A 15310-nucleotide genomic window follows, 5' to 3' on the forward strand; every position below is an offset into this window, starting at 1 on the left:
GACCCTATATGATTGGCTATAAATAATGAATCGTGTTTATGGGATGGAAAGAACTGGCTCAGGGCAGGAAGGGGTTACATGCCAGAGCCCTGTCAGTCTATTGTGTATCAGCTTGTCAGTGCTGCGGGCCGGGGGGAGGGAGCAACTATGACACGACCTCCTGAACCTCCTTACATCTCATGTTCAGCCTGACCTGGCCAGGGGACAAGGTGAGGCCAGTCAAATCGATAGAGAGCTTTATATACTTGGTGTTACGGTAAAGGCTCGTCAACAAACAAAAAAACATCTGACTAAGAAAGAACAACAGTGCAGCCTGTCCTCAGGACTGAAAGAATGTCTTATGCAACAATATTACATTTACCATGACATTTCAGTGTCAATTTAATAATTGCAGCTTCTTAATGTGAATGACCTTGACGGCTTTGTGCTCGGCAAAGGAGGCTGCCGCTTAGTTGGAGGCTTCATGGTCTTTGTCAACCTTTGTCAGGCAGAGAAGAGATGCTGCGCGAAGCGTACAGTCCCTGAAGGGTACTCGTCTGTCTGTTGAAACTAACTGGAGGAGGACAAGAAATAAATTAGTCACAACTGTGAAGACTACCTCCGGGCTTCCGACACAGATGTAAATGTTGCTTATATAAAATATTGCGTTCAATGTGTTTTTCAGTGTGTGTTCCATTTTCTAATCGGAAAAGTGTGTGGATATGACCAAGGCTACGGAGGGAGTGTGTGATCTGAAGCTGTAACGAAGCCAACTCCAAACGGTCCACGATGTGCTGTAGATCACGATATTAAGGTCATACAGCGTTACCCCCGTCATTAAATCCCCCCCATCTCCTCTCTCTCTCTCTCTCTCTCTCTCTCTCTCTCTCTCTCTCTCTCTCTCTCTCTCTCTCTCTCTCTCTCTCTCTCTCTCTCTCTCGATCTATCTGTTCTCATTACAGGACAGGACCCACAGAGAGTCATTGCTCTGTTTCACTGGGTTGTGACCACTTGATGTCCCCTGTGTCTGGGAAGAATAGGTCACATCATCAGCAGTGAGAGGGAGAGACAAAGACGCACAGCATCTCTCCATGAAAAGCAGCCCTGCTTTTAATGGCAACCTATTTCTCTTACCTTCCCTCAATCACGAGGACGTCCTTGAAGGGAGCCTTTTGTTATTTGTATAACACACAATAACCCATGAGGAACAGAACAAAGGGAGATTGCTAACCCCACTGATACGTATTATCCGAGGGCTGTGAATAACTGTTGTAAAGTAGCAAGGGGCTTAGCTGCACACAGTTTGCTAGGCAAGGAGCGCTGGTTGATTGGCAGTCCAAAAGGAAAAATAATGAACAGGGAGATTTTCCATGTCAATAAATTGCGGTTCTAGCTCTGCAGTTCTGTTCCAGCTTGCTAAAATAGGGATGGGCTAATATTCCAAAAGTTGACAGAATCATTAGCCAGATAAAAAATACTAATATTCTAGATGTCTTTCTAAAAAAACTCACCATAATTACATATTTCAAAAGAGAAACTGTCTTGCTCATGTTAGTTCCTAGAATTGACGGTCTCCATGGTATAGTATGATAGCAAGCAAGGCAGAAAATACTGCTTCAGGTCATTATTTATCTGTGCTCGTGCCACCGGTCATATAGAGACATGTGTTGTAAATTGCCGGTGGGATTTATCGAGCAAAAAAAGAAATGAAGATGGATGTCAGAATGGCACATTGTTGTGCTGTAGGATGACAGTGCCACATAAAGTTGCGTGCCAAGCAACAGCTCCGTTGGCCATATCTGTATGCTGGCAACCCAATCAGAAATAAGAAACGGATATGGTATTTTCAGAGTAATTTTGCCACTGGCTGAACAACAACAACAAAAAGGTTTCTTAACTTGTGATTGGGTGGGCAAGATGCACATTAGGGTGGGCTGAGCCCACCTTCGCCCGTTGCTACTGTTTGCCCGGTGGTCAGTTAGCTCACAAAGAAAAATCTGCATTTTAACATGCACAGCTTCCAGGCTGGGCCCATGAATATTTGCCGCCATGCTTCTGCGACCCTGGATCCCCTCTGTACACTGGCACTGAACCTGGTACATTATGCAAAGAGAAACGTTGACAGCTGAACCAGGGAGATGCTCAGTTTTTATTTTATTTTCCTTGTCATGTAAGCACACAGTCACACACACACACACACCCACATACACTCTTAGACTGGCTGACCTTGTATTTCGAAAGAACCGTGGCCATAATGAGGAGATGTAACCAAAAAGAACCTCCCTGAAAGCTACTATTGATAGAGAGCAAAGAAATTGTTACAAAGATGTGTTGATGTTTTGCTTTGTTTCAACCAAAGCATATTCTCTCTGCTTTTACAGAAGCACATTTTTCCTGCCAGCAAATGTCACTAGCTCTGAAAGAAGTTATTCTCGGCAGTGTAGATGGGAGCAGATCATTAATAGGGAATTGTCATATCTGTCTGTCTACAACGTTAATATCAATGGGACGGGTGGATTACCCCGCTGGAACATCTGATAGAAACAGCAATGGACGATGGAATGAAAGACGCTCTGCTATATGATTTCGAATTTGAATCAACATCCATAGTGAGTGACTCTGAGAAACAAAGACTGTATTTGGCATTCTGTTATGAAAGTATGGTGTATGGTGCATGTCTAATCAGAGGCACCATTAAAGGAGATTAAAAAGACAGTCAGTTCTATCCCAGAGGGAATTTGACCAGACTACAGCTAGCCGCTTCATCTCCTCCCCTGACTGGCCTAAGACTCAGAAGTGAAGCTGCCTGAGGACAAGTCGTTCTTCCTCACTACCATCTGCAAGGTAAGCACTTTCTTGAAAGCGGGGGCTGTGGGTGAGAAGTTCTCCTTTACACAAGAGAACTTTTGTCCTCCCATAAGGAGGGCTTTCTGCTCTCATCAGCAAGCCTGGAATAGGCAGACTGGACTGACAGTGACCAGGGAATTGATACATCATCCTCACCACCCACAAGAGGATGACTCGCTAACTCTGAGCTGCCGTCACCCTTGTCTTAAGCCTCTCCGGTTACGTCTGACCCAGCTGTCTCTAGATATTTCTGGAGAATGGCATCATAAATGGCCATGGTCACACTATTAGGCCACCTCCGACTGCAAGTTCCCTCGTCCCCCCTGGCTCTGCCCCCTTCCCATGGCCTCTGGTCACGGCCCTGTTTCATGGCCCCAAGGCCAGGTCAGGGTCCAGCTGACGTCAGAATGATCTACAGGCCCCGCACCGTGCCCGCTCAGCAGTTCAATGGACACACAAGCAAAAATGTGGCGATTGATTGGTGTGGGAATGAAACTGAACAAGGTATCGACCCATTCCCTTTGCTGTCATTTCATTTTATGTGACGATAGTTGTGTATACTGTGTATGTGTTCATTATGGCTTGAGGGCTGATTTTACGATTGTCCACCACACTAATGCATACATGAATGATTGAAGCCAGAACCTACATTATCTACTTCTAGGGCCCCTAAATACAGCATATTACATTTTAAAAACGTAATCTTCCCTCGTATTTCGTAGATCCATGGTAAATAAAATTATCATGAAATCAATGTGCTTAGTAAAGCTAAAGCAGGATGGGAAAGGAGGCCAGCGAGAGAAGGCAGTACTAAGCACATTGTGTCAGCTTAATTCTGCTTGATGTCTGCCTTGTGATCTAAACCCCTCTTTAGTTTTTTAAATAATTTAATCTTGCATTTCATTGTTCCTTCGTTTTAGCACAAAGCGATAAACATCATTACACCGTCATGGTGGAGAAATATTTTATCTATAGAAATGAATGATTGTTATTCAGGTCTGCTCTGTTCATCAGACCATTGTTGCCACCTGGTAATGATGTATTGTTTTGAATGCTTGCGAAATAGAAAACATGAATTCAAAAAAAGAAACGTATGCAACAACCAGAACGCTTGTGTAATATTTCAGTTTAAAGATGTCATACAATAAGCTAACTGAACAATATGATGAATTTGGTACAATCTCACTGAATGCATTTTCAATCTGTAGTTTTTAAATCAGTACCGTTTCTTAGGTTCAGATGTACTGTCCCTCAAGGGAGAGAAAGATAACCATGTAGTACATGAAGCGGAAGGCCGGGAAAGGCTGGAAGAGGGTCAAGACAGGAGCTATAGGCTGAGTCAGCTTGCTAGCTGTCAGTAAACATTAATGTACTCACCTATGAGGCTTGTCCCCTCTCATTCCTGCCTCATTCCTGCCTCATTCCTGCCTCATTCCTGCCTCATTCCTGCCTCATTACTGCTTCATTACTGCCTCATTACTGCCTCATTACTGCCTCCCCGTGCTCCCTCATCCAGAGTTTTCAGCCTTTAGCTACCTCTCTTCCATCCCCTCATTCCAGCCTCGTAGGCCCTCCCCTTCCGTCACAGGTCCAGTTCCACACCCAGGGATGAGAAGCTGCCGCTTTTAGAACTAGTGATCTGGTCTCAGAGAAAGGAAGGAAATGAAACCAGCTCAATATGCCCTCTCCTCTTCTCAACAATGTGATCTGTGGAAATGTAATGTACTGGTTACTAATCTAATGAGCCTTCCCTCAGTACAGACTGTCGGAGCTGAAGGCGGTGTTCCAGCTTTTTGCTGTGATTCCACTTAGTTTGTCGTCCTCGCTCTTTCCCACTTTCGGAATAATGAACATTCAATACTGTGAGAGACGATGGTGAACTGCCAACTCTTCATCAATAGCAGACAGAAACACTGCTGCCTGAGTATGACCTAAACACTCCACCGACAATACTGTATCAGGACGGGTCACTCGGGTCAGGGCCCACAGGGTTGTGTGGCTACACCTGGCCATGAAGGGGCTACATACTGACACTCTGATCACTACATGCCATCACCGCAGGGTAAATTGCCATGACGGTTGCTGTTCTCTTTGAGGGTATGAGAGAATGGTTGGAGGTCAGAATGACGAGGCATTCATGTTTTACGGCTGGATAAGATCCTACAGAAGATGAACGGTGAGTTCATTTCAGACTAATCACAGTTCCATTCTCCTTGCCCTAGTTCTACACACTCCTAGTTCTCACTCAGACCCCTGTGTTTCCTCTAAAGTCCAGAATCATTCATGACGTATGTCTGGTTTGCTTAATAACCGTAATGTGAGTCATTGAGACATCTGTCCACAAACAATGACTTTTGTCAAATCCATTAGTGACAGGGCAATGTGCCATGACCTTCAAATCTTTAAGTCATAAAACGCAGCGGGCTATTCTCAGACTCCAAATAGTCTGATTCTCTGTTCTATGGATAAACCCTCATTTTGAGAATGTGTAAAACTGCTGGTTAAACAGTTTTTTTTATGTCAGAAACTGATCTGCTGTAGGCAGCCTATCTTGTTCAGGTCCCCAGCTGCAGATCACATATGCGAGGTCCCCTGTGAAAACATGGGAAATCTACAAAGCAAATGCTCTGACATGTCTGACTACATAGTTAAGCCTGCACTACTTACTGTGGAAGAGCAGAATGAGCCGAAACGATGAAACGAAGTGAACCGAAATGATCATTAACGGAACGTGACTAATGTCAAGAGAGGGCTGCGTACAAATGTTTGCTTGAGGGGCCGTCAATCTAGAACCGGTGAAAATACCTAAATCAATGCCACTTTCGCAAAGTGCATTTTCAGTTGTCTTTTACTGTAGGCTGTGTTTACGGTAGGATGCCTACTGTCTGGTTTGCATCTACAGTACATCTCATTCACATATAAGAGTCAGAGCTAAATAGAATGTGACATAACCAGAGCACTACAACAACCTGCTTAATAGAGATGTGGCTCTCTTTGAACACAGGCTCAGGCACCTCTTTAGAAATGAGAACACACACATCCTATTATACAGGCTCTGGGTGTGCCAAATGAAATTAGCCCACTAAAATGACGATACAAACATGACAGTGATTCATGTCCAATAGGTTGGTCGACGTCTGCAACATGTTGTTGCGTTTCCGTTTACCAAATCACCAAGAGCTGGCCGGTCACAGCAGACTTATTACAAAGCTGGAAGTAGTGGCAGTAAAAACAAATAAATCAATAGCAGCTATAATGTTGAAGGCATGAATATGCCTCTCATTACTCACGGTGGATGTGCATGCCCTTACTTCCTGTCCTGATTTATCCATCCCTTTGGTTGTCTGGCTGGCTGGTTATTTGAATGACTGGCTGTTTAACTTGACTGATTTGCTGGCTGCCTGGATGGCTTGATAGACTGACTGGCTGGCTGGCTCTGGATAGAGTATTCCTAATATTATTATTATTTTTTTCACACTGTGCTTGGATCTATGCTAGGATCCTCAGGCCCACATGCAAGACGACATACCCTTGACATGCACAGATTTAAAGGCAATCTGTGGCTCAGATGCCCAGTCAAACACAGGACGTGCCTTGGGTCTCGTAGCTTTGAGTGGATAGCTCGGCAAGGCTCTCAGGGACAGAATATGGATGGTGCAGGGGATGGTGAAGAGAACTAAGGTACAAAAGAATTTCATGTTGTGGCAATACTGTAGGCATCTGATATCCTGTCCTAGACACATCATTGGCCCTGAGCGACTAACATCTGGTGAGCAAATCAGGAGCATGAAGCTATGCAAGATTATCCTCTGATAAATTCAATTGGAAAGTATCAGGGATTCCCATGATCTTTACAACAACAGCCTCTCAGACTGGAGCTGCTGTTAGCGGAGGAGGGAGAATCCGCCTGTGGAAGCTGCAGCACTTCAAACAACACGTTGCCGGAAGCCTCCGTGACCACAGCAGCCAGGGCTTGCTGCCGCAGACCCCCCCAAATGATTAATTAAATAGGCTGAAGGTAATCTAGACCAACCTAGGCTATCCTTTAGGACTCACGGGATAAAGAGGGGAACATTCTCAGGCCTCTCTCCCTTCACAGCATGTGCCAAGCTGGCTGGGAGTCATCGATTTCTCTGTAATTTGCCTCTAGGTGACAGAGATTCTGCTGAGTAGCGAGGGGCAGGCGATCTCTTTTAACGCTTTACATTAATTCACTGCTTAGGTGCAGATTAGCATCGATTGGTGTGCCTGGGGGGGAAAGGGAGGGGTGGGGTTGTGGTTTACAACACCTCTTACAGTACAAGGACACGAGCACAAACTGAAACACTTAATTCTAGACAGACATTTACATAAAACTTCTGACTGCACAATGCTGCTAACATTAAAAACATTCTGAGAGGCCCATTCTTCCCATACAGTGATATGCTTCTAAACTGATCAGGAATCCTGTCTCTCCGCATCATATTGTGATCAGATAAACAGGACTGATTCGATATCATGGTAACTCACTCAGAACTGAAACCACGAGTTTCGTTCACTGAACTCAGTTTACTGAGGACAATGTCCACCGAAGTAGAACTTCGCATTTGTTCATCGGGATTTGGATTGTTGACTCAAACAATTCACAGTTGATTGTCGTAAGATGCCTTTTGCTGATCTTTAGTATTCTTATTGGTTGTGCAGAGTACAAGGTCTGCTATTGACCTGAATCTATTCTCAGAAAGAAAAAGATAGAAAATGTTATGTGTGGCTTTGAAGACAAAACAAAGGGCGCTATTGCCCTATTCTATATTTGATCCCCAAGAACCTTGTGATTGGTTACACAGATCCCAGAGAAAGAGGCCTGAGAAAACCTAAAAATGGACTAGTTGGCGAGTGCTCACGTGTGTGTTTAGTCACCTGTCATGAGCAACAAGCCCTTATGAAAGACACACGGCACCACACTGTGACCCCACACTGCGAGACCTAAGCATATCCGCCTCAAAATGGAAAAGGTGTACGACGGCTGTATACGCGTGACACGCAAAAAGGTGGGGTGCTGCACCGCATGAGCTGATGTCAGGGCTGTCAGACTCTCTCACCTGCCGCCACCCCCCCTCCTCTCCCCCCCCCCCCCCTCCTATCCCCCCCCCTTCCCCCCCACCCCGGCTCCTGTTTTAATTAAGAGCAGTGGAATGTGGAATATCTGAGAGCTGGTTTGGAGAATGCCGAACCAACTGTTATGGTGTGGCAGGTGTCGATGGATCTGAGCCAGCAGATTAGGTGCCTCTCTGGTAAACTTGTTAGCAACCCCCACAGACAAGTAGTGCACACAAGCCAAAACGAGACAATCATTCTTAAAAATAGTTGCTTAAAAAAAAAAAAAAAAAAATCTAAGTAGGTTTTTAAAGACGTATCGCATCAGACCTCAAGTCTTTTATTTGTCAGGTGCACAGAGCAACACAAGGTTAGACTGGGCACTGATCACCTGCATTGCCTTTATCCGTTCTTCCTGCTTCCTGTTGCGGCATGTTGGCTGAATGTTTGCTCTGTGTGAGTCGAAGCTGACACTTGTTGTCAAGATAATCCCATGATCATTTAAAGCACACGAGAGGATCTACTTCTCATTTGGGCCCTAGAAAGACAGTAATTGGCTGTGATGGTAGAGATTCCCTGGTGTGCAGGGAATAATCACTCCACACCAACCAGCCAGACATTCTATCTATCATTCCTTTCCTTTATTTCCAGCCAAGTGAAGCAGTGGGATTGTACGTTTCTGGCTAACTAGCTCCCCTCCTCCCCCCATGCTGTATGACTCTATAACCCAGCACCCCAGGGGTGGGAAACAGTGGGCCGCATATACGTTGATTCGCTACATGAGCTAATGAGCCCGGCTGACGCATACAACAGTCTAGAGCAGATTTCGAACCTGCTGCTGCCGGTAGAGATGAGAATGATCTCCTACCTCAGACTGGCAAGATTATGGAGAGGCTACTGTGATTGCAATTGCCAATTGCAATGGTTAAGTAAACTACAGGACACTCTGAGTTCATTTAGGGTGAGGAACAGAGACATGGCTTGTCATCATTTGACAGATCCATAACGTGTATGGTGGTGTTGAGCACTGTAGTGCTTCTTTAAGGTTTCTATCAATTGGGAGGAGAAAAAAGCTGAACCAACAGCTAAAAATGCCCAAAAGATTGTTTTGTTGAATTGGTAGAATTAGCTTACACCTGGGTTGGAGTTCAATGAAGTCATTTACTCGCCTGGCTGTAAAGAAATAGAGTTGGTTATGGTAACCATTTTGTCAACAGAGATGTTTAGTGTCTGGGGCCTGTGGAGATTGGTAAACCTTTATAGACTCAGGAAGGGTTGGAAAACAGGGAAACTGTTTGAGCTACGCTGATTGAAACCCTGTGGCACACTGAAATGGGACTGAGCTACTTGCTTTATAGAAATCCAGTAAACTGAGATAACCACTAAGAAATGAGCTCTGTTCTGTGGGGACATTGACTACATTTAAAACAATGTCAAAATGTCTACTTAGGCGATTTAGTCAATGGGGAAACATATTTTTGGCAGGCTTTGACCAACTATGTAGCAGCAATTCCCTAAACAAAAAGAGATATTCATAAATGCTTAAAATAGGATTTTCCTTCCCTAACAAAAGATTTGCTTTTTACCCCATCATGGCTTTAACGCTTCTAAAATACTCACAGCATTTTTAAAGTATGAATATCAAATGAGGTTTGCTCTTTTGATATCATATAATGATGACAGGGAAGGGGGACTGTAGTATATTATCTCTAACATAGAAACTGTTGTATGTGCAATTTGTGTTACATGGAGAAAGCGAGAGAGAGATGGGGAGAAAGAGAGAACGAAAGAGAGAGAGAGAGAGAGAGAGAGAGAGTGAGAGAGAGGAGGAGAGCAAACAGAGCGACAGCAAAGGGAGCGATAGCGAAGAGAAAGACAGTGGAGGGCTGTTTTGGGGGGAGTATATTAACCGCGAGGAAGAGAAGGAGAAAGGAGAAGAAAAGAACGGGGGTGTGGAACAGAGGACCTGTCAACCAGGAGCGCAGTGTAGAGCAGAGATGAACAGAGTACAGCAGAGTACAGCAGAGAAGATCACAGCAGAGCACAGTAAAACAAAGCAGAGCAGAACAGAGCACAGCAGAGCAGATCACAGCAGAGCAGAACAGAGCAGAGGAGAGCAGAGCAGAACAGAGCACAGCAGAGCAGAGGAGAGCAGATCAGAGCACAGCAGAGCAGAGGAGAGCAGAGGAAGGCTGGTAAAGGAAGGCAGAGCACTTCTACTGCTGTTTTTCATTGACATCACAGTCACGGTCGGCCGACGTTAAGACCAGATACCGGAGATCTTTGGTGTGATCATTGCTTTTTAGCCATCGTTCAAATAGAACTAGCTCCCAATCCTGACCACCACTCCACCCAGTGCCCTAATCTGGACTAACCCCCTCCCTGTGGCGGCTCAGACTAGGGTAATCCCTGTAAGACAGAGGAGCCAGATGGTCAGGGACAACTGCGGGTGCCGGGGGATGAGAGCATAGAGGGAGATGCCAGGGGGCCCCGGGGTGTTTACCTTGTGCTTCAAATTACTAGCTGGGGCTGGGGCTGAGGCTGAGGCTGGGGCTAAGGATGGGGCTAGGGCTAGGGCTGGGGCTGGGGGAGGGCAGATACCCATCTCACCAGGTCTTGAGTTACCCCTCCGTACCTCCACTGAGCTGTGTGCTGGGCGTGTCAGAGCTGAGCTCCCAGCCCCAGAAAGCAGAGTAACCTTGTGATTCCTGGAGTGCCACGGTGACAGCAGCCCGGTCCCAGGGGTGTCAGGATACAAGCCGCCTCTGACCCCCCCCCCCCCCCCCCCCCCCCCGGGCCGTATCCCTGCCTCCCCCAGGGGACCCCCCCGGGATCAATCAGCTTCAATCAGCCCTCCGCCGCCTCTCACCCAGCAGCCGCACGGACGCAGGCCCACATGTGAGCGCCGTCGCTGGGCCGCTCTGCCCACAGGACCCCCCTGAGACAACCATTAAACTGTCATTAAAGAGAATCAAGGGAACAGGAAATTGAACACTAATCTTTAGGGAGGGAGGGATCGTTAAGGGAACGTTTTCGAGAGCGTGAGCCGCTCAATTACCACACAGCAGGGGGTCCCAGGGCTACTGAAAGCCCAAGGCTTTCAGCAACACCCTACTCTACTCTCTGATCACGAGATACACACACACACACACACGTTTGCTTGGAGTGGGAAGGGGGACGAGGCACAGCATAGATTGACCTCCACGCACACACTCCAAAAAACACGCATGCACACATAGATGTCAAGAAGCTCATGACGTTAAAGTCTCTCCTCTTAGGAGAGGGTAACAGCCGGTTATGGGGGAGGTGGGGGGGGTGACACCTTGACGGGGTAATCCTAGGTTGAGCCAGTTTAGCCTTCGGGCACAGGATGAGAGCCTGCAGTGACAGTAGGATTTAAGCCTGACCTGGCCTAACCTACAGGGCCGCTGATTTGACTCAAACACGGTCATTTACTCGCTCATACACACACACACACACATGTACACATTTCTTTGCCCCATCTGGCACGATCAGCGTCAGCTGGGTTCCGCAGCAGAACAAAGAGACACATGGAAGTGTGATGTCATCCTGTGTGCTTCAGGTAAGAGCATGATGACGCACGTGACACCATGCTTGTTCCCCTCGTGGGATCGCACACAAAATCCCCCCAAAAGGTGTGCAGACAATGTGCAATAAAACACACCTATACTGTAATAACAGCTGCATGCTGCGCATCTATCTGACTTCCTGCTAGCTCTGGGTTCTGGGCAGTGCTACTGTGCAGTAAGTGCAGGCATGTCTCAGATGTGGACCATATACCAGTAGCAGGGTGGTTCCTTCACCAGGGTGGGATCGATGGGGGGGTACATGACTTGTTTTGATGTTAATACGCTTCACGCCTGACTGCCCCCGCACAAAGACCCCGACCCATTAACTAAGCCCTGTAATCTCCCTGGTGCATGTTCTGGGCTTACCCAACTTTCACAAACAAATACCCATGCAGTTCTATGTAGGTTAGACTGGCCTCTATGGGTCCCAGGAAAGAGCTGTGTGGAAATGCTGCTGCATTTCTATAAATAGGCGTAAAGCAAGAGAACTAGTTCCACAATACATCTGACGTTGATTCGGCACCTTCCAATCAAATCAAGACATCTCAAAGTGTGAATAGATAAAACAATGAATACATATTGTGTGTGGCTCACGTACTGTAACGTTTAGATCTGTTTTCATGCCCCGGTGTAAGTCATCCTACCTCAGTCAGAACTAGAAAGAGAGCCGCACTAGAGAAGAAGCATGCTTGAACAGTCTGACTGATGTAATGTTTCGAAACAAATGATTGCATAAACAACCATCACCTCATCAACCCCCCCTCCCCCCCATACATCAAGACCGAGTATGAGCACACAGGGAACATCTCCCAAACCCCCGTAGCCTAGATTTAGTTCTCTCCGAGAGCAACTTTATTAGTGTGTCGGACTGCTGACCGTGTGTCGGCTCCCATCGTCCACCGAGTGCAATCGTCCTCGCTCAAGAGAGGAGAAACAAACGGGATGAAGACAGACGGGAGAGAGAGTGACATGTGTGTGAGAGGATTAGAGGAGCAAAGTCATGGATCCACTTACCCAAAAGATGAGGTTGAAGAGGAACATCATGTACTTGAGACAGCAGAGACAGCCCCGAGCCATGTTGCACTTCTTGAATTCTAGAAGGAACACAAAGGATAAATCCAGGTAAAAGACCACGTATTTGCTACTCTTGGGAGCGCTGCGCTTGCTGCTGCTGCCCTTGTCTCCTCCGGCGGTGGCGTCGGCGGCCGCCGCCGTGCCCGCCTGGCCCTGTGCGCGCGGCCCCGTGGAGCCGTAGAAGGCGCCGGCCGTGAAGCCTCGGCCGCCGAACGGCCGGCCAGACGTGGAGGCTCGGGCAAAGTCGGAGTCGTGGCTGTCTATGGACGGGCTGCGGTGAATGGCTGACTCTTCACTGCTGGACTTCTCCATGCTCTGGGGCTGCTGCTGGTGAAGCGGCACAGTCTAACATGTCTCAGAGATCCACCGGGCAGGAGTCTCCTCGCGGCTCTCTCCTGTCCTCTTTGTGGCCGCGCGCTGGCCCCCACCACGATCCAGTACAGGCAACACAGGCGCCCACAGACACAATTTGAGGAGTGATCTAGTTTGACTCAGTTGAGTCAGGTAGGAGAGGGACCGGAGGGGCACAGCGCTCTCTCTCTCTCTCTCACTCTCTCTCTCTCTCTCTCTGTCTCTCTCTCTCTGCTCTATGTGTCCTCTTGCTGCTGCAGGTGTGCTCACACTCCTCTCTCAGCTCTGCAGTCCTGTCAGCAGTAGGACCGGGTCACGCGTCGGTCTGCCTCGTCCTGGTGAGAGAGCAAGCTGGACTGTCTTCTGCCTCTCTCTCCTCCTGTGCTGTTCCTGAGGGTGCAGGACCCCCTGTGAATGTCCAGGTCTCAGCTGCTCCACTTCCACATTCCACCCTGCTGACCTCAGCAGCGATCAAGGGGGGAAGCGGAACACACACACACGCGCGCGCACACAACCCCTCCTGAGCTGGTAACTTTTCCTCTACAGTCCTCCCCTGTATCTATGTCTCTGCTCCAGTGTACTCCGATACGCTCACTTCCCCCACGCTCCTTCTCTCTCTTTCACTCTCTCTCTCTCTCTTTCTCTATGGGAACCTGTGTCCTCTAGTGTTCCATCCAGCGCTAAGCTGCTCCGTTCTTCGCTCTCTCTCTCTCTCTCTCTCTCTCTCTCTCTCTCTCTCTCTCTCTCTCTCTCTCTCTCTCTCTCCCTCCTTCTCTGTCTCTGTCTCTCTCTCTCTGTGGCTGTGCTCTCAGTGTCGGGGCTGATGCTCTATTATCGGCAGCCACATCTAACTGGCAATCCCTCTCCCCCAACTAGAGCGCTACCCTCTTTCCCCCTGCTCTCACTAGCTCTCTCTCTCTCGCTCTCTCCCTCAGCCTGCCTCCCCTTAGCCCCTCCCCCTACCGAGGACACAGCCAATGCAGCAGCTGCAAGCAGACCGGCTCCTCCCCCCTTGCTCCCGGAGAGTATGTAATAAGCTTATCATTGCGTTGCTTTGCCTATACAAGTTCAGCAATTTCATCTGTCCGGTCTGAGCGTCGGGGGGTCTAGAAGGCCGGCCACAAATTAAAAATTCATGAAGCAAAAGGGAATTGCAGGGGTGGAGGAGGCAGGGGATGGAAGCTGCATTTTAATATTTGCACATGAGTGAGTCGGTGTGTGGATGTGAGAGAGAGAGAGAGAGAGAGAGAGAGAGAGAGAGAGAGAGAGAGAGAGAGAGAGAGAGAGAGAGACACTCAGCTCAAACATCAGCTTCTCTGATTTCACGTGCTTAGAAGGAGCTGGCTCACCCTGTTTAATGCAACATTCAATCTTAAGCTTTTTTCCAGCGAGCGCTTCCTTTACTCCCTGGTTTGATCAACCCACACGCTCTGGCTCAGTATTTTTACCCCAGAGTGTTTGTTCTGTGTGACATTACAGTTGTATCTAACCTGACCATGACGTGGTTGGGCTCCATGCAGCTTTGTCAAAGTACCCTGGCAGTCAGCACAGTCAGTGAGCCAGTCCCTTCCATGTAGGGAGCAGTGATGGGCTGGCAGACTCCCAGCCAGGGGAATGATCGCACCATTTCAAGCATGGGAAGGGGAAGGCTTAACGATACCCAACACTCTCCTATGGAAACCAAGGGTCAGGTGTAGAAGATCTCCCTTGTTTTACACTGCCGGCTGACAACATAGCTTGGTGCTCGTTTTAAAGAGCTTGATTTTCACATTTACCCAAGGAGGGTAAATGGAGATGTTTCAAACGACATAGAATGCGAGATCAAACATGCTGTAAATTCCATGGCTCGACTGACATCCTGTATAGAGCTCACAGATTGAAGCAAATGGTTGTTTGTCTAGATCGCTAACCATCACATTGACTAGCACTACTATTACAGCTCAATTGTACCTTTAGAAACGTCAACAAAAGTGAAATTCTTCCCAGACGCAACTGCCTCTTTCCCAGTGTGTGTGCTGTCAGTTTTGGGTGTTTGTGTGTGCGTGAGTGTGTGTGTGTGTGTGTATATGCTCTGTGTGTCTGTGTTTAAGTGTATGTGCGAGTGTGTGGTGTAAGTCAGTGAGGGGGAGGCTGTTTACTGAGTTCAACAGATACTAATGACACCAGTTGACGCCAGCTGGTATTAACATGATTTTTTGAATATGTGCATATGTGTATCTTTTTATAACAGAGATTATTAAATTGAAACTGTAACTAACTTGATATTCTACTGTTCTATTTGCAGCTCCCGTGTGTGTGTAATAGCAGTTCCAGGCTGACTGTTAAGCCCTGAAAGACAGAGGACAGATTCACCTGAAGAATGCTGAGGTGAAGCCCATAACCAACCATCTACT

The 15310-nt window shown here is 47.4% G+C and overlaps 1 protein-coding gene across 4 annotated transcripts in view; it reads right to left on the bottom strand.

Moving 5' to 3' along the window:
- tspan9a (tetraspanin 9a) overlaps positions 1-15310 on the bottom strand; it is a 131246-nt gene that overhangs the window by 50908 nt on the left and 65028 nt on the right. For 2 of the 4 annotated variants that reach the window (XM_047033398.1, XM_047033397.1), the window contains one exon: positions 12507-12586. In XM_047033398.1, the coding sequence (XP_046889354.1) occupies positions 12507-12569 (63 nt within the window). In that variant the 5' untranslated portion in view covers positions 12570-12586. Of the gene's footprint in view, positions 1-12506; positions 13846-15310 lie in introns of those variants that run through there. The other 2 variants (XM_047033396.1, XM_047033395.1) reach the window with 2 other exon arrangements.

This window comes from Hypomesus transpacificus, chromosome 14, assembly GCF_021917145.1.
Source record: "Hypomesus transpacificus isolate Combined female chromosome 14, fHypTra1, whole genome shotgun sequence".
In the NCBI taxonomy this organism is placed as follows: Eukaryota; Metazoa; Chordata; class Actinopteri; order Osmeriformes; family Osmeridae; genus Hypomesus; species Hypomesus transpacificus.